Below are 23,634 nucleotides of genomic sequence, written 5' to 3'. Positions count from 1 at the left end.
TAGAACTTAGTGATGTTGCTTGTTATGATTGTGGTCAATGCTTCTACTTCTATCAACTTGGTAAAGTAATTCACGGTGACAACGACAAACCTTACGCCTCTGTTGCTTGGGAGCAGGGGGGCCGACTATCTCGACTCCCCATTTTGCGAAAGACCAAAGTGACATAATCAACGTCAATTCCTCTAGCTAGCAATGATGTATGGGTGTGAATATCTAACAGTTTGTGTGAAGACGAACTCGGATCAATCGGAGATATATACGCTAGATTCACTTGCGGAACAACTATAAAACTTGACTTTGAGGTATTTTCCCTTCTACTATGAATGTTTTATGAGCTCTAATAATATTTGCAGAGAAATACTGTCCCACAGTGCATGCACGTACTATATTTTTCTTAGAATAAGGAAAAGATTAGAAGAAAGAGATTTTGTTTATGCACCTTGGTAATCATCTAATTTCGTGGTCCTTGTCTTGGATTTTGTCTTAGGTTTCATGGAGATATGTCTCATTTGGTGGGCTTCGGATGATGCTGAAAGGGGATCCGTCCCTTTCTGCCCATTTTGAGAGGTTCTTTCTCCTTGTGAGGAGGGGACTGTTTATTGTAAAAGCTTGCTTTTGACCTCCAAACTTCCTGTTGGGCATGTGTTAACTGGTGTTCTATCTGGTGCTAAGAGTTCATAACAATCGCACCACAGCTATGGTGAAATTTTGTTTGGTTGAAATGGTATATGTCTATCACTAATGTTGCAAACCATTTTTTAGCATGTTCAATGGTTTTATACATTTGCCTTGAACTCCATCGGCAACTCATTAATTGTTGAATATATTATAAAGAAAGAAAAATTATATTTACAAATCGATAAAGAAAATGCATCCAACACATCATTGATATTAAGATTTTATTTATAAAAAAAAATTTAATTTTAACTTTTACACATCAAATCCTATTAGATCACAATCTCTACACGGACTTGCATGCATAAGTCATAACAACTACATAAAAAAATAGTTTTACAATAATAATTTATATAAAATAGTTGAGGCGGAAAGAGGAAAAAAAATAAAAATTGGAGTAAATTTCATATAAAAAATATGTGGTTTATATAGGTATATACCATTTTTTTTAAAAAAATAGATGTATCTTAGTAAATAAATAAAATGAATTAATAAATAAAAAATTATATTTATAATTTTTTTTTTTTATAAAATATGAAAATATTTTTTATACGATGTGTATGTATTTTTTATAAGATATAAGCTGAGAGATAAAAAATATTGGTTAATTAGAAGAATTTCTCTTAAACAGATCAACTTGGACCGAAAAGTGGTAACCTATATAAAGCAAACCGAAAGCACGCACACTTTCACCGTTCCCAGAGCTCCTCCGTCGACCACTTATTCTCAGTACCTGTCCTTAGCTTACCTAGTCTTCGCACTTCGCAGAGCATGGGTCACAACAACAAGACCAGGCGGTTCAAAAATCACCCCTCCCATAGGGCGCAATCCAGCAGAACCCATCAACTTCAACGGTTATTAATTTCACACCCAACTTTTTCCGTAGTCTTTTTGTTTTTGGATTGAGTTTCGTCGTCTCACTTTTCTTTTTTTATGAATTTTCCAGGGAGGACGAGTCTCTTCCGTCTGATCAAGGTCCCAATTTGATAGCTTGCTCTTATTTTACGACTCCCCTTTTTTCTCGTATTAAAGGTGTTTGAGGTATTGCCGCTTCAACAATCGGTTTTGATTTTGTACTGCTGATAACTTTATTACAGTTGCAGCAGCTGAAGAGGAGCCTGCAGGTCCGAAAATCCAACTTGCTATGTGGGTAAGCATTTTTTTTTTTCTTTCCTCTACTTATTCTCTTTTGCCCTTTTGATTTTCTTTGATTTTGATTCGTTGTTCGCCGTCACCAGCTATCTTATGTCTGAGTCATTATTTGTGATTGTAATTATTTTCGGATGGATTTTATATTTGAAGGAGTGTTGAGGCGGCTGAAATCTAAATTGTATATAGTGCGCACACAATTAGCAGTGGGAGGGTAACACTTTTTTGCTTGTTTGCTGGTTTGTTTGTTGCTGTGAAATAAACAATTTTCTGAGATCTTTATGGGTTAGATCAATGATGTTGTTAGGATCTGTAACTCTGTCATGTGTGAATTCTATGAATTTCCAACAATGAGATTAAGTGGTGTGGTGGTGTTGATTTAGGATTTCGGACAATGTGATGCAAAAAGGTGCACAGGAAGGAAGCTTTCAAGATTCGGCCTACTAAAAGAAAGTATCTGGTTCACATTTTATCTTATCATGATTCGCTCATGCACATTTACACCTTTCTTATGTTTACTTCAATATCTTTTTTTTTTTTTTCTCATTGTTAATTCTGTTTAGCCTAGGGTTGGCATTTGGTCTTTACTCTTTAGTATCTTTAAATATTTTCAGTCTAGCTTTAGTCTTTAGGATTGGCAAGTGTTTGAAATATTTTGATTGATAGTGATCTTCCAAACCTTGTTACTAAGAACTAAGAAGCAATGCCAGTTAAGAGAACCAGCTGCTAAGTCTTGAATTTAGCTGGGTTAGGGGGTTCGTGCTTATTTGAGGTTTTAAAACCAAAATGTTTTCTTTCATTCTTTCTTTTTTTTAGCAGATTCATTTACTTCAGCTTTTACTTGAATCTAGTATTTTCATCAACTTAGCGTTCTGTCATGATATAATAGGCAGTTTGAGATGCCAGTAAGCTTGATGTTTGGAAAACCTCATGCAGGAGTTGCGCGTGAGTAATGGTTTTGGGGGCATTGTTTTAAGGTACTCATACAGATTGCTCTGTTTACCTTCATTTGTCAGTGTTATTAACTTATTGTTATTGACTCATTTCACATTTATGTTTGTTAGATATTTTTGGATATATATAACGTGTTTGAAAACTAGATGGTTGTTCTTGCCTACGATGAGGGAAACATGAATAGTTTCCAACTTATTGAGAGAGAGAGAGAGAGAGAGAGAGAGAGAGAGAGAGAGAGAGAGAGGAGAAAAAAACTTGGTAGCTTCTATTCCACTTGTAGGATAGACATAACATGTTTTTTCATTGATGGGGCTATCATCTATTCATTTCTTCCCACATTATACCTCTTATCTCTTGACAGGATCCCAATTAATGTACTTTCCTGATAGAACATATTTAGCTAAAAAATAATGTAATCTCTCAATTATTAAAAGCTTCTTTTGAGATTGGATTTTGGGTGGGGGGAGGTTAGCAAGCTGATTGAGCTGTAGAATGCTTGGTTCTGTGCAAACTGCCAAGCGTGACAGAGAGACTTGTAATCTTATGAATGCAAATCTGTACTTGAATCTATTATTCTATTCAATACGTAGATGATACCTGGAATGAAATTGGATGTCAATGCATTCCTTATGGCTCAGGTAGTAAAGAGCTTGAGTGGGGTAGGGTAGTTCTATGGTTGAAATCATATACTAAAAAGGTAATACTTGTTATGTGTGTATAAAATACTTACAAGTTCCTGTATTCATTTTTATTATATGTTTATATTCACCCTGGCAGTCCGGTTGGTACACAATGTGTCTCAAAAGAAGATCATAGCTTAATGAAGAGGAAAGGGTTAGCTGTTGTGGATTGCTCATGGGCCCGCTTGGGTGACGTACCTTTTGTGAAGCTACGTTGTGCTGCTCCTCGTCTCTGTATGGATTTCGATTCTTTACATAATTACTCGTGGGAGTTTCTTATTTAATTTAAAGTCCCACACACCCACCCACACCCACACACCCACACACACACACACACATGCTTATAAATATGCATTTCTTTAATGTATATTTATGTATCCTGAAAATGTCTTTTGTGTGTTTCCACATACTATGCTTGGGGAATATGATTATGGGTTCATTTGTGATTCTTTCTGTTAGATCACTCCAAGCTTGTCGACACTTCAAAAAAAATCTTGTTTTGTATCTCATTGAATACGCTTGTTCTTTTTCTTTTCTTTTTTATAATTTTTCAGAGCAAGTGTTGAAGAATTTAGTGTGCTCATGAAATGCCTTTTATGTCCTTATCAAAAAACAAATTTCACATATGTCAATGTTACCGGATCTTTAAGTTTTATTATAGAATTGCTGTGTTCGATTGTCTCTTTGCCTGTCTTTGACTTTAGAAAATCACTTGAAATTGCAGTGCCATGGCTGGTAGCAGCAAATCCAGTGAATTATGGTAGACCATGCGAACTATCTTGTGTGGAGGCATTATCTGCAGCTTTAATCATATGGTACCCAAACCTCTTCCTAAGTAATACGGTTTCTTAGGTTGCTAAACCCATGTTGGAGTTGGTAATAGTTGGTGTTGTCTCTTTTCTTAACTTGAAATATGCTCTCATGTTTTCTTTAAGTAAGCAACTCTTAATTGCTGATAGAGGACACATTTAATTATATTTATATTGATTTATAAAAAAAAAATTATATTTCAAAGTTAGCTGGTGGATTAGTTTGTATTACCTGAATCCTATTCGTGATATGCACATTGCATTATAGATGCAGATTTTTCCTAAGGCTCTTATCAGATAATTATGTACGTAGGTTTAGAATGAGTTACTCTCAGTTTGATTGAGATAGAAGGTTACTGGCTTATTTCAGTTTTGTTAAGAGCCAATATGAAGACACATGGGCATCATCAAAAGGTCTGAAATTGCTGTTGCTTGTATCCTTGTAGCCAAAAGGTCAGAGATGGTATAATGTGACTCCTATGGTAGAATTAGCTTAGTGAGACTGAAGAAGCCCAACGAAACAACCACATTTTATTTTAGGCCTACAGGTGTTGAGGGGCATCTGAATGACTGAACCCACACTAGCACACTCCTTTGATAGAATTAGCTTCAAGATCTTGCATTAGAAGAAACATTGGCAGAATTCTGAGATCTGAAGGAAATGCCCTGTTTGTCTAATATTTTCCCAAGATACCGATTCGGTTTTTAGCCTTATGGCCCTTATTGGTTTCCTATTTTTATTTTAGCTTTTCTTTCCCTACACTGATAGGGCTACGCTCTACATAATCTATTTCAGCTGCATCTCTAATATCGACGGGTCACTATTCCATTATTCTTGGTCTCATTGCCTTCTATTTGTGAACATAGATATTCTGTTGCACCAAGATTGGATGTGTTCTCCAATGGAGAAACTTACTGTTTTCATATGTCTATCATATGGTTTACAGTGGGGAAGAGGAAACTGCAAATCTGTTGCTTGGCAAGTTCAAGTGGGGTCATGCTTTCCTGTCCCTCAACAGGTGTGTTTTTCTTAGCTAATCTTCATAAAATATAATGATACTTCATTGATTGGAGAATGGGTGCACCTTGGAGAGTTGAGGTTTCACTTTTATACTTCCTAAAATAATTGTGCTTTGATTTCCATGAATTTTGCTCTCTTTCAAATTTTGGCATTTCTAATTGACACAGGGAACTTCTAAAGGCATACTCTGACTGTGAAAATAGTACCGATATCATTTCAACTCAAAATGCTTGGCTTTCCCAACAACGCCAGGTTCCGAAGGTTCCCCCAGAAGTCGAAGGTATATGTTAGTGGCTGTCAAAAAAATGCTATCCCCACGTCTGAATGCCAGATTAAGGCCCTTGTTAAGTGAACTAGAAGTTATGTGGAACATGTTTCCCATCAAATGGGTTGTGCAATCAACTATCGTTGCACCTGCAAATCACATTTGCAACCTTTTTTTTTTTTCTCTTGATTCAAGGCAACCCAGTAGACTCCTTTCCCCTTCTTGGGGATGCTAGCTAACTATTTTTTCTTTCAATTTATCAATGTCAGTTTGTTGAAGTAGATGTTTCACTACCCCATCTCCATTTTATTTAGCATTCCCCTCATTTTCTGTGACACCTGTAAGCTGGAATTGGTGCTGCCCTACATGCCTTCTTCCATCTCCTTTGGTATAGACAGACATACACATTGTCATTGAAGCATTTCTTATATTATCATCCTTTTTTTTTTCTTTTTTGGTGGTGGTGTTGTTATTTTGGTTTTCTGCCATCCACCACAACTAGGATTTGTGCATGAACCTATGGTGAAACACCATTGTTTCATGGATGTCTTTTAAACTCTGTTCATACGTTTGGATGACACATATTTCAGACTTGCTCCTCCAGAGATCAAGATATATCTGCATCAGCTTTTGTTCCTATCTTTTATTCCTTCTTTATTGTTCCTACATTTGTCTGTGTTGTTAACTCTACCCTTTACAAAAGCATACGATCAGTGAAAAGTATATTCTCCATTTGACAATTCATCTTGTAAGTTGTTCCAATGATCCACTCTTTTTAGGTCATAAGGCTAATGAATCAATGGAAAACGCATATAAGCTTCATTATAATCATCACATTCACCTTTTTTTCCTCCAAATTTTCTCTGGTACTCTCAATTCCATAATCATGTCAATTGTCCATCTTGTATGTGGTTACAATCATGTCAATTTTCCCTGTACTCCTTGTATATTATTCTGCCTGTTATGATATCTCCTCTCGAGAACTGTCATGTGATAGTTGGTCCTGAAAGACCAGAAGGAGGTTTTTGGGGTTATAATCCTTTCCATTATCCTGATATCGATCCCATATCCATGAAAGTAGGGAAATTAATAATGCAAGCTTATTACTTGAAGCAGTACGGAATAAAATAACCTACACTAACATTAAAAATGTGTTTTTGCTGTCTGCTGCTACAGGAGCAGACATGGCATCTCCCAGTGGGGATGAGAACTCTTCTGATTCCGACGACGGGCTTCCACCACTTGAAAAGAATATGAACCATCTGAAATTTCGGGAAAGCGAGGAAGAAAGTGATGAAGAAAGTGAGTAGATAGAATATTATTATATTTCACAGTTGCACGGTGAGGCAGAAATTGGTGGATGCAAAACTTGTGGCCGCAATGAGGGGTTCTGTACAAATGCCCGATAACAAAAAAAAAAAAAAAAATGCACTGAAGAGATGCCTACCTGAAACCATGTACTAATACATGAGTTTTGACTTGTGCTTTGGCTTTTTAGTGTGTGTTTGTTTAAACTTTAATCATAGTTATTACGCTAACCAAAAGAAAGAGCAAAAACTGTTTTTAAGTTACATTTGTTTAGTGCATTTCAGACATTCAATGGAGGGCTTGTTTTCCTTTTTAATTATTAGATTATCAGTTACTACTTCAAACGTTGCTTGATCCAATTAAAGGTATGCAAGGCAACAGCCTTGTCAGGATGCAATGGTATGTTGCTCTCAGCTATAGTTTTCCTGCTATATAATGAATGCCAAAACACTCTGGATAGTTTTGGTTTTTCTATATCCCGGCAAAATAATAAAAATCAATCTTCTAAAACAAGCATATGCTGTGGCACATAAAGTCATATAAGATATGAATTTATGATAAGATTCGTTAGATCTATTTTATAATAAAAATAACTTTATGATATAACATATTACATAAAGTCTTATAAGATTGTGCATTAAATTTTGTATAGAATAATGTTAGATACAATTATAAATTATACAAATGTTTTGTATTCCTTTTAGAAATAATATAATTTATTATTAAAAAATTAATTTTTTAAAATAAATCTTAAATTATTTTTTTAAAAAAAGAAAGATACTTCATATTAAGGCTCTGTCTATTACTATTTATTATTTTATTATTATTTTTTATATATGTTTTTTTTTTTTTATTATTCACAAAATATTTAAGATCATCTTACTATCTAAATGTAACCTAAATATCATTTTTTAGTTTGTCTGATTTCATCCTAATCATTCTTTTTGGGAGAGGGACATAAGAAATAGAAAAATTTTATTTATTATCTCTTATTAACATTAATATGTAATTTATTATTTTTATATTTTTATTTAAAAATATATATATGTAATATAAGCACCGCTAAAAATGATAAATTACTGTACGGCATGAAAATGTTAGGCTGCGTTTGGTTGTAAGATTCAGTTGAATTTAGTTTAATTTTAAACTAACTCTAACATCTAAATACCCAACTCGGTTTCGTTTGGTAAGCAAACTCATCTAACTCATCTCAATTCATAATTACAACTTTTTCAAATCCCAATACAAAATATAATAAACAATTCAACTTTTTCAAATCTCAAAATAATAATAATATCAAAAAATAATATTTTTAACAATATTTTATCATCTTAACTCAACTCAGTTCAACATCCAAACGCAGCCTAAATTATTAAACTTATCTCAACTAAAAACCTCCTTACATGTAGAATCCACAAATTTTTTTTAATTTAACACATCTTTGTACGTGAGACTCACATTTTTCAACTTTTCATAAAAGATATTAAACTCATCTTAATATCCAAACACACTTTAAACTCAATTTAGATAAGTCCATATAATTTTATTCACTATTTAACTCATTACTATTCATCATCCAAACGTTATTCACTATTTAACTCATTAGTATTCATAATCCAAACGCATTCTGCTTTTGTTTCTGCTTTTCTTGTCGTTCTTGTTTTGTTTCAGGAAATTGAAACGAAACGGTTGTGGGCCTGTGGCAGAGTTAAGCTTTAACGAGATTCAGCGTCTCCCTTTTCGCTTCCCTGTGGGTGGGTAATGGCTTACTTCGTCTACTTTCTCAAATGTGTGGGCTTTGTGTTGTGAATGGGGTTTTAGCATATCATCTCCTTTTCCTAACCGAAGGTCACGCTTTCGTGTGTTTCCGCTCCGTGAACCGACTATTCCTGTGAGTGATTTCCCCCTTTTCCATCAATGGCTTTTATTTTTTAGTTAAGTTCTTAATCACTGTGTTCGTTTATTGGCGTGTTTTGCATGAATTAATTAGGGGTTTTTCGATGCTTATCTCTTTCGTTCTGCTTTACTTATGTTTCTTTTCTTTTTTTTAATGGAGCATATTTACGGTGAGGAATGTTCCTGGGCTCTGTACTTTTATTTTTGTGTGCTGGCTTGATTTTGTTGCATGATGCTGCATCGTTGGATAATTTTTTGGGGGGCTCTGTTTTCTCGAACTAATGGTTTAATTTGTTAAGACACTCGGAGTTTTTTTCTTATTGTTTTCTATTAATAAAATCTTGTTCTTACTGATCTGAAAAAAAGAGTCTTGGTTCTTTGCGTGGGATATATTTATACTTCTTTTTCTAGTCTCTTTTTTGAATATGGGATAATAACGTAACATGGTTCATGAAGAATTAGAACTTTACACGTACCACTTTCTTTCTTTTTTCTTGTGACCTTTTCGTCGGGTCCCTTTTTTTTTTTTGGAAAAAAAGGAGCATGATGTTTGTGTATACTGTTGAAAGTTAAGGCTTGGCCTCTAAGTTTTGTTCTGCTTGTTTATTTTATTGCCATTTGTTTTATAATATTGCATGGCATCTTATCAGTATAATGGTTTATCTTTTGGTTGCCTGTTTGTTTAACTTGGTTTCTCAAACGTCCATGTGAGACATACATGATGCATTGCTCTTACGCTATTAAGAACTTGTGCATATATTATATATTTTTGCGGAACGATATCTATTAAGATCTTCCTACGGACAAAATTTAATTTCTTATGGGATTGCAAGCTTGTCTTATACGATATTTCTGCTGTATTATTTCCTTTACCTCTACATGTTTGTTTGGTTGCTTTCAAAATCATGTATCATCTCTGCAGCCCATATTGGTTCCCAGGTTATGATTTTATTTTCAAATGACATAAAGCTTCATTTTTATATCACTTTTGCCTTCAGTTCACCATTCCGTGTTTAGTACTGGTTGGATTCTACCTCTTTTTGTATGTTTCTCTGAAGTTTAATTTGGTTTTGGTGTTCTCTTTTAGTGGCCAATTTGGGTATCAATTCTAATATTTTAGTCGTGGTTGTGAAGGTGACTTTTAGTTGGAAAATATGTCATCAATCTATCCAATTCTTGGCAATCAACCAATTGATCAGTGGAAGGTTATGGAGCTGAAAGAGGAGCTTAAGAGAAGGAAATTGACAACCAAGGGTTTGAAGGATGATTTGATCGAACGTCTGGATGACGCTATTCACACTGATATGGAAAATGTTAAAAAGGCTGTGGATAATGATCTTAATTGTGGATCGCAACATGCTGTTGTTGCAAAAGGTGCACAGACAATAGTAGTTGCTGCAGAAACAGCTAACTATGTTGCAACTCATTGTGGTAACAAGAACAATAAACCAGATAATGTTGCGGTTCAAGTTGACATTAATGACAGTGTGGAAACCTTTGAGCAAGAAAAAGTTGAGGAACACGGCTTACTTGGTGCTACTGATTCTGCTAGGGTGGAAGGGGAGCTGCTTGTTCATACAGCTGCCTTTGAAAGTAGCACTAAAGTACCTGAGATTGTGGTCTCTGAGGTAGCATTTAGTGGGCAAGATATGGAGAACACTGAAACTCAAAAGGAGAACAGAAACTCAAAGCCCCAGCTGGATAATGAGTATTCAAATCCCCGGCTAGCCAATGAGGACTTAAAGCCCCAGCTGGAGAATGAGGACTTGAAGCCCCGGCTGGAGAATGAAGATTCAAATCCCAAGCATGAGAATGAGGATTCAATGCCCCAGCTTGAGAATGAGGATTCAAAGCTCCAGCTTGAGAATGAAGGTTTAAAGCTTCCATCCGGGGATGTCATGCTCAACTGTTCTACTCCAGACAACCAGGTATCTGAGGTCAGCCCTATTTTAGGGTCTCAAGTAAAATCCGATTCTATTTCTACTGATTCTGTGTCAATTAATGAAAAGATTGAACTAAAGGATAATGTAATTACTGATCATGTCAAATTAGAACTAGATATTGTTAAGCCTGAGATGGTGGAACCATCTTCCAGCAGTGTTGTCCCAGTTGGTGGTGAATCATATCCAATGGATGTTGGAGAGCCACATGAGAACAAGTCATCTAATGGAGGGAAAGATGACAACAATGCTACAAATGCAGAAATAAGTAAGAAAATTGATAGTACAGATGTAGGGTTTTCTGAAAAGTTGAATTTAGACCGGAGTTTTGGTGATGATTCCATGGAAGAGGATGTTCTGGAGACTAAACCAATTGATTGGAAGAATAATTCTGAAAAAGTTGAAAAGGAGAGCGAGAAAAGTGGAGAGAATGAGAATTGTCCAGCTGCATCTGCTGAGAAAAGAAAACTTAATGGTAAGACTTGTATCCTGAGGGTCTTTCTTATTTTTGTTAAAGTTTTATGTTCTAACGTATTCTTTTGGTTTGTTAAGGTTTGAAGTCTTATATGGTTCTGCTGCCAAAATGATGTGTTCATATTCTTCTTCTTTTTTGTTTATCACATTCATTTTTTTAGTTATTTTTCCTTTCTTTATGCAAAACATTTGTGATCTCTTCACTTGTTAAAAAAAAAAAAGCATTTGTGATCTCTCTTATTTGTAGCATATGAGTAATTTCATGTCTGAAAAAGGCACAGGCACAAATTCTGAACTCTGTTACCCAGGGGATTACTTGGTTGATGGTTGAAGAAGCTGGCAGTTTGAGAATCACAAAATCAATTTGTTATTGGGAGAGACTAAAATTTGAGTAATTAGAACCCCTAGGAGTTGGATCAAGTGGTAAGAGCCTTGGTCTTGGTGGTATACTTCCTCCTTGTCTAAGGTTTGAACACTTTTGTGCAAACAATTTTTTGGGACCATCGGACAAGGAGAATTTTCCTTTGAATTACCCGAGGTACACTGGGATTAGTCGGGACTTTGTTCCGGACACCTGGTGCCAATAAAAAAAAACTGAGCAATTAGGAGAAAAGAGAAACTTGAGTTAACTTTTTTTGTATCTGATCTATGAACTCAAGACTTTAACCGGGAGATATTTAACATCTTCAGAAGATGCTTATGGAAAAAATGTCTTCAAAACATGATAGGTGCGGGGAAAAGAGTTTAGTTTTCACCCTGCTATTGCTGTGACTTCCAGATGTGAATTTATCATTTATTTCCCACTGTATATCTAATGTGATATGGCAGGCTTGACATAGGTTTTGAATTTTGAGTGACGTATTCTTCTATTGAATACAAAGCTCTATTCATTATTTGGAAACTGTGATCACTATAATCTGGCCAAGGGCAGCATTTGGGCTAGGATGACTAGCATTAATATAGAGATCCTTCTTTCCTCTTAACATATCCGTCCTAGAAAAATTCATTCTGCAGTTTTTCAATTTCATTTTCAATGTTAAAGAGTCCAGAATGTAATTCTGGGAAAGAAAATATTATCCCAAAATGTGGTTCGGCAAGATTTGCCCTTGACCCCCAATACTTTACCTTTATATCTGTTACTGTTAGTCTGCTGCCTAAATTCTCATTTTTTTAGATGTACAATTTTCTATCTGAAACTTTCATGCTATGATTTTCTTTTCTGTGAAATGTATCTATACTGTATTCTTCGTCATTTGAACTTGTGTGTAAGTTTTTCATTTTCTGATAATTCTGAAGAAAGAGCTTGTGTGGATAAACCCATAAAAATCCTGTTTGGGCATATAATTATGAGATGCCATAACTTGATGGAAATAGTAATTTTCATGGTATGTTGGCATTGCTTTTCTTCAATATATAATTTAGAAGGAATTAAAATGTTCAGTTCTGAATATTGAACTATTTGCAAATTTTGAACATTTGAAGTAAATGATCTTGTGTCTCTTTATATTATTAGCTGTCTTTACAGATCAAGTAGCAAATAATGAGCCAATTAAGAGGCAACGCAGGTGGAACTCTGATGGCCTCAAAGTTCCAGAGCCTCATAGCACTAATTCTACACCCACCACTATACCCAAGGACACTTTCCAGACTACTCCCAAGGACACTTTCCGGTCTACTGGTTTGAAACGTAGTTTCTCTAGATCAGACTCCACAAATAGTGATAATACACCCAAGGAACGTGTTGGTGAGTTATTGATGTTTTCTGAATGAATATTGAAATTTCCAGCAGTAGTTGATTTATATTAAAATGTTCTTCCTTCTATATGTGGGCAGTTCCACCATCTCAAAAAGCTCCAACTAATTCGCTTAGAATTGATCGATTTCTGCGGCCCTTTACTTTGAAAGCAGTGCAAGAACTTCTCGACAAAACTGGAAGTGTTGCTAGTTTCTGGATGGATCACATCAAGACGCACTGCTATGTCACTGTAAGATTGCATCGCTTCCTTTCGGCTTCTTATAATTTAGCAGGTGTTTGTTTACAAGAGCGAGCACACATATCATAGGGTGGCAGCAGGCCACGAACATGGGGTGGTCTTTCCCCACTTGAAAACGCTCCCTTGATTGTCTTCCAAATGGGAGGGGCATGCTAGGATACAATGGCCAGTCCTTTTAGTGTCATAGGATCTCTACGTCACATGAATGTGAAAACTCCCTTCAAAAGGAGACCGCCTTCTGGTCCATCAAGTTTGTTGTGGTTTATGCATCCATGCATATCAATTGTTCTAATGCCTTTATTCTGATAACTTTTGCGATGCAGTACTCATCGGTAGAAGAAGCCATAGAGACAAGGAATGCCGTGTGTAACTTACAGTGGCCTCCAAAGGGTGGGCGCCTCTTATTGGCCGAGTTTGTTGATCCTCAGGAAGTGAAAATGCGGGTGGAGGCTCCTCAAACTTTGGCTGCACCTGCCAGTGCTGGTCCTACTATTCCTCCAGCCCCTCCAACCCCACAGCCGCAGCCCTCTGATCAACACAGGCTACAGCTTCCACCCCCACCTCCTCTCCCTCCACCGCCACCTTTGTCTAACCCACTGCAGTCAAGAGAGCGGGTTCATCTTCCACCCCCACCTCCTCTTCCGGAGAAACTTGACCCTCCTGTTGTCACTTTAGATGATCTCTTTCGAAAAACCAAAGCGACGCCTCGGATCTACTATTTACCATTGTCAGAAGAACAAGTTGCAGAAAAACTTGCATTGCAGGGCAAAAGCACCAAGCAGTAGGGGAGGGATCATGCTATATACTTACCCCAAGCTGCTCAATGGGTTTTCTTATGGGTTGGTAAGAGAGAATTACGTCATTGCATCTTTGCAGGTCCGCCGGTGTAAGTTGTAGGAAGGAATTGTCCCAGGAGCGGAAGGATCCAGTTCGTAGATGGGTTTGAGTTTTTGCGAGGAGTGCATTGGTTTGGGGCTGAGTTCTTTCTTTCTAGTGTTAAAATTCTTGAAACTTAGAGCTCTCTTTGAGCGGACTATTTTACCTTGTGTAGAGCATCTTGTATACCTGTTGAACCAGAGCTTCGACTTGGTGAACTAGAATTTCTAGAGTCAAATTTTGTTAAGAACCCAATATTGGCTCTGATGCTAAGATGAATGGTATATGGAGAGAAATAATGCTGCGGACGTGTATGGATAAATGGATAATATATAGACTTATTTGTATGCTCGATATTATGCTGTAAACTTGCGGATTCCAGAATGTAAATAGGACAATGGATGAATCGGTAGTAAATAGATGATATGGAGGTGATGAACACTAGATGTTTGATAAAATGCCGAAGGCCATAGTATTGATACGGGAGTACTTCGAGGGCTCCCAGACCTCCACAAATTCAACTTCCCGAAAATATTCTCGATACCACCTCCCACTACCTTCCCTGCCTTAAACCATTTCCCTAACAGAATTAAGATTAAACTAGCTTGACCTCTCCTTGCATGAAAGTAAATGACAGACCACTAATGAAAAACAGCAACAGATAGATGAACGCACCGTTTGGAACAATTCCAAACGCTGCGTTTTACAGACCCATTAACTAACCGACACTTAAAACGGTGCGCAGCACCCACACTATTTAATAAAAACATTCCTACGGTGCGATTCATTCTTCATCTTCACTGCACGACGTCGTTCCAGCTTATCCACACTTCAAGTTCAAGTCTATCTTCATCAACACTTCGACAGAACCCATCTTTACTTCCGTAAGTCACTTCGGTCTCCTCAGCCTCGGCCATAAACGGGACCTTAACAATCCCTCCCTCTTCAAAGAACCTTGCCCACAAGGTGTGGGTAAAGGTCCCTAAGCTTCATCAACACTTCCCATGTGCTTTCTTCCGTTGGTAGACCACTCCATTTGACTAGCACTTCCGTAACTGCTCGATCCCCTTGTCTTCTAACCCTCCTTTCTAAAATTTCTTCCGGATCCGGTTGTATCTCCCCCAAAGAATCAGTGGGAGGAAGGGTCGGAAGGATGGGAACTCGAGATCCCACTTTCTTCTTCAAGCAAGACACGTGAAATGTGGGATGGATCTTGGAATTTTCGGGGAGCTTGAGTCTATAAGCCACCGATCCGACCTTAGCTTCCACCTGGAATGGCCCGTAGTACCTCGAAGAGAGCTTCAGATTCTTCCTCAAAGCTAGGGTCTTTTGGCGATACGGTTGTAGCTTGAGGTAAACCCAATCTCCCTCTGTGAATTCTCTCTCAGTTCTTTGTTTGTCAGCGTAAAGCTTCATCCTTTGTTGGGCCTCTGTTAAATTTTGCTTGAGTGCATTGAGAACTTGATCTCGTTTGTTGAGGTACTGATTTGCTGCTTCGTTTGTAACTGTGCCGGGTATGTAGGATAGAAGAGTGGGAGGGTCTTGGCCGTAGACAGCCTGGTAGGGGGTCATTTTAGTGGCGGTATGATAGGAGGTATTATACCACCATTCAGCCATTGGAAGCCAATTAACCCATACCTTAGGTTTGGAGCCAGCATAACAACGTAGGTAGGTCTCTACACATTTATTCACTGCTTCGGTTTGGCCATCTGATTGTGGGTGGTAAGCTGAACTGAAGTCTAGTGAGGATCCTTGTGCTGTGAAGATAGCCTTCCAGAAGTTGCTTAGAAAGATGGGGTCCCTATCTGACACCACAGACCTAGGGCACCCGTGTAACTTAAAAACGTTTTTCATAAACTCTTCTGCTACGACTTGGGCAGTATACGGATGAGCCAAGGGTATAAAATGGCTGTACTTAGTGAGTCTATCCACCACCACTAATATCACACTGAAACCTTTTGACACTGGCAGCCCCTCTACAAAATCAAGGGATATATCAGTCCAGGGTTGGCTGGGAATGGGAAGTGGCTGGAGTAACCCCGCAGGATGTACTGTCTCATGCTTCATAATCTGACAAGTGTCACACTCTTGAACTAGCCTCTTTATATCACCTTTCATTCCCTTCCAAAAAAAATCCATTTTGGCCTTCTTATAAGTTTTCAAGTATCCCGAATGGCCTGCTTGTGGGTTATTATGGATAAATTGCAATACCTTTTTCTTAAAATCAGAATCTTCCGGTAATACAATACGCCCCTTTTTTAGGATAATCCCTTGTCTTAAGGAATATCCCTTAGGCACATCCAGGTTTGCCTTGAGCTGATCAAGCAACATAATCATCTCACATGATTCTTGATAACTTTGTTTTAACTCATCTAACCATGAAGGGGTAGGGAAAGATAGTATAGCTGCACATTCCCCCTTGCATAGGCCTTCCATTCTTCTAGAGAGTGCATCCGCCACCTTATTTTCTTTTCCTTTCTTATACTCAATAGAAAATTGATAGCCCATCAACTTGGCCACCCATTTTTGCTGCATTTCAGTCCCTATTCTTTGTTCCAGCAAGTATTTCAGCGCTTCTTGATCGGTTTTAATAATAAAAACTTGACCAAGCAAATAAGTCCTCCACTTTTGAACTGCTATCACCAAGGCCAAGAGTTCCTTTTCGTATGTTGACAGTAACAAGGCCTTCCCCTTAAGCCCTTTACTCATATAGGAAATAGGTTGCCCAGCTTGCATTAATACGGCACCCAACCCCACTCCACAAGCATCACACTCAATAGTAAAAGGACTATTAAAATCAGGTAACCTCAACACGGGAGGTTGTGATACAGCCTGTTTCAGCTCCTCGAAGGCCTTCCTAGCCTTGCCATTCCACTCAAAAGAATTCTTTTTTAACAATTCGGTCAATGGGGCTGCAATGGTTCCGTATCCTTTTATGAACTTTCGATAATAACCCGTTAACCCTAGGAATCCCCTTAGGGCCTTCACATTCTTAGGCTCGGGCCATTCTAGCATGGTAGCAATTTTAGAGGGGTCGGCCATTACTCCCTTTGCATTAATGACATGGCCTAAGTATTCGATTTCTTCCACAACAAACCTGCACTTGGACCTCTTAGCAAACAATGAATTCTGTTTCAGCAATGATAACACTTGTTTCAAATGGTCCAAATGTTCATTTCTAGACCGGCTATACACCAATATATCATCAAAAAAAACCAGCACGAATTTCCTTAAGAATGGCTTAAAAACCTCATTCATTAACCCTTGAAACGTGGCCGGGGCATTAGTTAAACCAAAAGGCATTACCAAGAACTCGTAATGCCCTTCATGTGTTTGGAAGGCTGTTTTTGGAATATCCTCCACCGCCACTCTCACTTGGTGGTATCCGGACCTTAAATCCAGCTTAGAAAACACAACTGAACCAGCCAACTCATCCAACAGTTCATCAATCACAGGAATGGGGAATTTTGCCTTCACTGTTTCTTTATTAAGAGCCCGATAATCCACACAAAGTCTCCAACTCCCATCGGCCTTTCTTACTAATAAAACGGGAGATGAAAAGGGACTCATGCTTGGTCTAACAACCCCAGATTTTAACAATTCAGCAACAATCTTTTCTATCTCAGTTTTTTGATAATACGGGTATCGATATGGTCTATTAGCAAGGGGCTGGGTGCCTTCCTTCAGGACAATTTTATGGTCAAATTTCCTGGTTGGTGGTAACCCCTCCGGCTCCTTAAAAACCCCTCCCAACTCAGCCAATAGTTTGGTAAATTCAGGATCTAACTCTTCCTCTTTTTGCTCTTTAACTTCTTGGTTCATGATTTGTAACAAAATACCCCTGCTCTTAGCCGTGGTGGCCTTGAGCAGCTTGTGTCCATCTTCTACCACAGATGGGTTTAGTTTCAACCCCTTCAATTCCACACTTTTTCCTCCATATATAAAGCCCATCGACAACTTAGCAAAATTCCATGTTATAGTGTCTAACGTAACCAGCCATTGAATGCCCAATACAATATCACAGCCAGCAAGATTTAATAAATGAAGAGAAGGTTGAAACACTATACCTTGCACTTTTAATCTCACTTCCTTGCATACCCCCTCGCTCCTCAAACTTTGTCCATTAGCCACCCTTACCTTCAAGTTGCTGGAAGTATCAATAGGCAGCTTTAATTTAGTTATCAAAGTGGACTCCACAAAGTTGTGTGAGCTCCCCGAGTCCACTAGGATTACTACAGGTTCTCCCATCAAAGTTCCAATTAAACGCATGGTACTCATGGTGGGTGTTCCTGTCATGGCTGCTAGAGAAATTTCAGGTGCTTCCACATTAGTCTCCGCCACTCCTATTTCGTCTTCCGTGACCTCTTCCACTAGTGGTTCTTTCCCAGCCTCAGGGAACTCATCATCCACTTGCATCAAGTAGATTCTAGGGTTCTTACACATGTGCTGTGGGCTCCATTTCTCCTCACAGTGATAGCATAACCCTTTTTTTCTTTTTTCATCCATTTGAATGGACGAAACCTTCTTCGTTCCTCCCCCCCATGGTTTTTGCCATTTAGAACTGTTTCCTTCACCCGAGTAAGATCCACGGCTGTAACCTCCTCCTACCATTGGACTGATTTTATCTACCCCCACCTTGCTGGATTTTCTGGAACTTGCAATGTATTCTTCTTGTATTTTAGCCAATGCGTACGCAGCACTTAAACTCACTGGATTGAACATGCGGATAGGAAGACGGATCTCATCTTTCAACCCACTTAGGAAACAACTGAGCTTGTGCACATCGGATAATCCTCTTAACCGATTAGAAAGGGCCTCAAACTGTGCTTGATAAGCAGCTATAGAACCTGTTTGTTTCAAACGAGTAAGTGCCTCCATGGGGTCATCGTAAGCTGATGGTCCAAACCGAATTAGTAATGACCTTGCAAAGGTATCCCAATCCCGAAACTGACCCCCTTCCAATGCCTCTTGGTACCACACAAGAGCCTCTCCCTCCATATAATAGGAAGCCATGAGCAAACGGTGAGGTAGAGGTGTTTGATGAAATTCAAAATAGTGATTGGCTTTAAAGAGCCAAGCTGCTGCATTATCACCATGGAAATGGGGAAAATCCAATCTAACACCCCTTAGGTTTGGCCTTCTGATGTCCTGTTGGTCATGGTCATTTTGGAAATGGATGTGTTCTTGGTGATGGTCTCTGTTTTGGGGAACTTGTGTATTTTGGGCTAGGACAATGGTACGTACCAGGTCATTTAATTGCTGTATATCTGTTTTCAGGTCTTGCATTGTTTGATGATGATAGATGTTCTGCTGTTGAATCTCCTGCACCTGCTGGTTGAGGGCCTCATATTGCTGACTTTTGGAGCGTGTGTTGTCGGCCATAGGATTGCTGGTTGCTGATACCACTGTTAAGAACCCAATATTGGCTCTGTTGCTAAGATGAATGGTATATGGAGAGAAATACTGCTGCGGACGTGTATGGATAAATGGATAATATATAGACTTATTTGTATGCTCGATATTATGCTGTAAACTTGCGGATTCCAGAATGTAAACAGGACAATGGATGAATCGGTAGTAAATAGATGATATGGAGGTGATGAACACTAGATGTTTGATAAAATGCCGAAGGCCATAGTATTGATACGGGAGTACTTCGAGGGCTCCCAGACCTCCACAAATTCAACTTCCCGAAAATATTCTCGATACCACCTCCCACTACCTTCCCTGCCTTAAACCATTTCCCTAACAGAATTAAGATTAAACTAGCTTGACCTCTCCTTGCATGAAAGTAAATGACAGACCACTAATGAAAAACAGCAACAGATAGATGAACGCACCGTTTGGAACAATTCCAAACGCTGCGTTTTACAGACCCATTAACTAACCGACACTTAAAACGGTGCGCAGCACCCACACTATTTAATAAAAACATTCCTACGGTGCGATTCATTCTTCATCTTCACTGCACGACGTCGTTCCAGCTTATCCACACTTCAAGTTCAAGTCTATCTTCATCAACACTTCGACAGAACCCATCTTTACTTCCGTAAGTCACTTCGGTCTCCTTCTCAGCCTCGGCCATAAACGGGACCTTAACAAATTTCTATTGGATTATATCTCTCTATTCAAATCTTCAGATGCCTGCCCGGAGTTCAATTTTAGGTTAAAGTTTAGCTATTGTTTTTTTTTGTTTTTATGTTTTAATTTTTAATTTTTATTATATTACTTGTTAAACATAGCTTAGACATTCGGATTATAAACAGCCTTTGCAGTATTAGTTGATGCCCAATGGACGGTCGAACTTTAGGTAGATAGGTTATACCAATAATTTACTGCATTCAATCTAATACCATTTTGTTATGACATTTGGTGTTTTGTATTGACCTTTTATTTGTGCTCACTTCAGATTGCAAAAACATCAATTGTATCCCTCTTCTCGTCTTAGTGGACCACCCGTCCCCCAGATTATCCTTATCCCGTAAATGGGTTTGACCAAGTAATTTGCGCAACATTTCCGTATTAAAGTTGAAGCTGGAGTATGTGGAAAGGGAGTTGAGTGTAGAAATCCCATTTGCTAGAAAATGAAAAAAAAAAAAAAAAAATGGAAAGCGATACTGCGGTAAAACTTTTAAGCCTTCAAATACTTATCTTGTTCTTGATAAGCCCTTTATCTATTGTTCTGGAGCGGGTAACTTCAGAGGATAAACTCACAATTGTACATTAAATAGTCTCGTTTGGTTACACAGTTTAGATGAGATGAGATGCTTTGTTGAAAGTTGAATAAAATATTATTATAATATTATTTTCGTTCTGGAATTTGAAAAAGTTGAATTGTTTATTATCTTTTGTGTAAGAGTTTGAAAAAATTATAATGATAAGATGAAATGAGATGAGATAATTTAATTTTGTGTAACCAGACCAGCCTACATTTGACATTGACACCGTCTCAATATTGCTTTTTGCATTGAGAATTAAACTGTCTGTGCACACTCAGAACTCAACATAGTCATAAGCTCTGATTATACATCAACCGTGTCGACCTGTGTTAAGACTCAAGAATCAAGATGGCAGCCCTGTTTTCAACTTTTTTCAAGCTTTCACCATCTATTCAACACAAGCCTAAAGACATGGTTTACAAACATTCTCATCTTCCTTCTTTGTCATGCAGTTTTCTGAGAAGGATCTTTCAGTTCTGAAGTGTGCGAAGCTGACTGTGGAGGTGTTGAGCAGTCATGGGTGTGCGCCCATTTTCAGCACGCGGGTGCTGACAGGCAACCCACAAGGTGCAACTCAACATTTCATTGCTATCCTAATAATAAAATCTCGAATAAATAGTGGCAAATGATTCATGATTGCCATGATAGTGGAGTACTGGCCAGAGGAGAACCAGGCTGGTGGGTTTTTCTTCAGCACAACAGCCACTGTCTTCTTTGCAAACACATCTGAAGGGGTCGACTTAAATCCTTGTGAAAGATGGGCTCTCTCTCGGATGGTTGCTTCAAAAGGTTTGTATAAATTCCACTCGGGCATCCAGTTGTAGTTAGCCATGGCAGATATTGCTATGTTCGTCCGGATAGCTCCCGGGACAACATTGATAACATCGATCCCAAAAGGTCTGAGTTCCAATCTGCATGTAACATGGAGTACAAGTCGAATATTAGTTGACAATACCAGCATTAATCAATTCTAAGATAACAGAGGATTCAACAAACTTTTACTTCAATGGCAGATAATAGTTTGGAGATGGACAGTGACTAGTCAAATTTGGGAAAATATATATATATATATATTTACTGTAGCTCAAAAGTAGAGCTTTGGATGTTTGCCTAGTCCAATGCAGCCCACTTTTGAGCTACCTAGCCAAATTTTAACTAGCCACTGACATTTGGTTAGGCCAATGACAGTGCTCTAATGGGTTATGTGCATTGAATTGTGTTCAAATTTCCTCTCTGCACACGATAATTTTGTTTGAATTTATGTAGTTTGGGTGGTTGCAATTTCGATTCAGTTGTTCTGCATCAGCGGGTGTTACAAAAATAAATCCCTTACTGAGGGTTACTGTTTTTATGCAGATATAAATAATCTCAGCTTAATATAAAGATTGATCCAGGTAATATGCAGACCTCAATGTATCGGTCAGTGCATGCAGAGCAGCTTTGGATGCAGAATAAGCACCAGCCCATGGTCCGGGGGCCATAACAGTTACGCTTCCAATATTTACGATCTTTCCCTTTCTCCTGGATGCCATATGAGGAACAACAGCTTGAACCAACCGTATGGGACCTATTCAAGAGTATGACATTACAAACAAAGGAAGTGCACTGATACTCTTTGATGATACATTGAGTCATTTCAGGAAGTGATAACTACTAAGAATGAAATCCTTCATTTGAAGAACTACAGAATCGTTTCTAGAAAAGCATAATTCTGCCCATGTAGCATATACACAAGTGATATGCTTTCTGCAAAAACCATTCTGTGGAATTACCATTCCCGGATACAAACAACTATAAAGCTCCATTTCAACAGAATTTCTAAACGAAACCACTACTGAAAAAAATATGAGCAACTTGACCTCAAATCATGTGTTTCCCACCATCTATGCAGATTCCAATCAAGGGATCAAGAGAGTTTTATGTTTCCACTTGGTTCATAGGAACTTTTAAAGTCAATCCGACAGGAAACCAGAACAGGTCACCAAGTAGTTGTGTGCAGAAGAACAACAATAACAGCAACATGAGAGGAATTAAAACAAGAAGTAGCGATGAAGAATAGTGTAACATACCATAAACATTGGTATTGAAAGTGTGTTGGAGAGCAGAGAGAGGGATCTCAGCAAGAGGGGCTACACATTGCACCCCAGCATTATTTACCAGCACATCTATCCGACCATACTTCTCCAGAACATTGGACAGCGCGTGTCGTACACTGTCTTCCGACAGAACATCCAGTTCTTGGAGGAAGAACCTGGAGTCATTCTCCAGGTCCGACATGGAACCACGCGACCTGCTCGTGGCTACGACGTGGCAGTTGTTAGCGGCGAACGCTCGGGCCAGCGCATGGCCTATGCCTCCCGCCGAACACCCCGTGATTAGTACGACTTCTTTGCCGTGAGGATCCATTGATACTTGAAAAGCTAGATTCTGAATTCTGGCCGCAAAGGTGAGGTCTTTGTGGACACTAGTGAGAGAAATATCTACAACCATTTACAAGTTTCCTTATCATCCATATATCATACACTAACATCTAATTTATTATTTTTATAATTTTATTTAAATAACACATATTAATATATAAATACATATATTTAAATAGAAAATTAAAAATAAAAATAAAAAATTATATTAATATAGAAATGATATTCCTGCAATTCTACCCGGCATAGAATGGATAAAGAGTCAGGCTGTGATTGGCTGCATGCCTCGGCCTCCACCCTTCTACTTCTCGTGCCTCTCAATTAGGTTCTGTGATTCTCTCTAATTTTTTAACCTCATATAATGGTATGCATGGAATGGTCATGCAACTCCATCATATTCATCCTCCTCGTTAAACCCAACAATGAAGAATCGCTTCCATAATCAAGCAAAGCA

General features: G+C 38.2%; 3 protein-coding genes across 5 annotated transcripts; 2 read left to right on the top strand and 1 right to left on the bottom strand.

Annotated features, from left to right (window-relative positions):
- Positions 1 to 1,315: 1,315 nt before the first annotated feature.
- On the top strand, positions 1,316 to 7,157 carry LOC109010173 (18S rRNA aminocarboxypropyltransferase). Of its 2 annotated transcripts, none has more exons than XM_018990919.2 (10): positions 1,316 to 1,529; positions 1,622 to 1,650; positions 1,779 to 1,825; positions 2,208 to 2,273; positions 2,761 to 2,801; positions 3,556 to 3,692; positions 4,183 to 4,273; positions 5,215 to 5,286; positions 5,456 to 5,568; positions 6,730 to 7,157. In XM_018990919.2, the coding sequence occupies exons 1-10, from the start codon at positions 1,447 to 1,449 to the stop codon at positions 6,861 to 6,863; spliced, it is 813 nt and encodes a 270-aa protein (XP_018846464.1). In that variant the 5' UTR covers positions 1,316 to 1,446; the 3' UTR covers positions 6,864 to 7,157. The 2 variants fall into 2 exon arrangements, with proteins under 2 accessions (XP_018846464.1, XP_018846463.1); XM_018990918.2 differs by having other exon boundaries at positions 1,773 to 1,825.
- A 1,350-nt stretch (positions 7,158 to 8,507) lies between these two features.
- On the top strand, positions 8,508 to 14,394 carry LOC109010171 (apoptotic chromatin condensation inducer in the nucleus-like). Of its 2 annotated transcripts, none has more exons than XM_018990916.2 (5): positions 8,508 to 8,752; positions 9,892 to 11,172; positions 12,697 to 12,915; positions 13,005 to 13,156; positions 13,489 to 14,394. In XM_018990916.2, the coding sequence occupies exons 2-5, from the start codon at positions 9,912 to 9,914 to the stop codon at positions 13,948 to 13,950; spliced, it is 2,094 nt and encodes a 697-aa protein (XP_018846461.2). In that variant the 5' UTR covers positions 8,508 to 8,752; positions 9,892 to 9,911; the 3' UTR covers positions 13,951 to 14,394. The 2 variants fall into 2 exon arrangements, with proteins under 2 accessions (XP_018846461.2, XP_018846458.2); XM_018990913.2 differs by having other exon boundaries at positions 12,685 to 12,915.
- Positions 14,395 to 20,979: 6,585 nt separating this feature from the next.
- LOC109010172 (short-chain dehydrogenase RED1-like) lies at positions 20,980 to 23,234 on the bottom strand. Its single transcript, XM_035694426.1, has 3 exons — positions 22,830 to 23,234; positions 22,168 to 22,327; positions 20,980 to 21,671 (listed from the first exon to the last, which is right to left on the bottom strand). The coding sequence occupies exons 1-3, from the start codon at positions 23,164 to 23,166 to the stop codon at positions 21,335 to 21,337; spliced, it is 834 nt and encodes a 277-aa protein (XP_035550319.1). The 5' UTR covers positions 23,167 to 23,234; the 3' UTR covers positions 20,980 to 21,334.
- Between the last annotated feature and the right edge of the window lie 400 nt (positions 23,235 to 23,634).

The sequence above is a fragment of the Juglans regia genome, chromosome 10 (genome assembly GCF_001411555.2).
Source record: "Juglans regia cultivar Chandler chromosome 10, Walnut 2.0, whole genome shotgun sequence".
NCBI classification, from domain to species: Eukaryota; Viridiplantae; Streptophyta; class Magnoliopsida; order Fagales; family Juglandaceae; genus Juglans; species Juglans regia.
The sequence above is the reverse complement of the archived record's forward strand: the minus strand, read 5'-3'. Positions and strand labels throughout refer to the sequence as shown.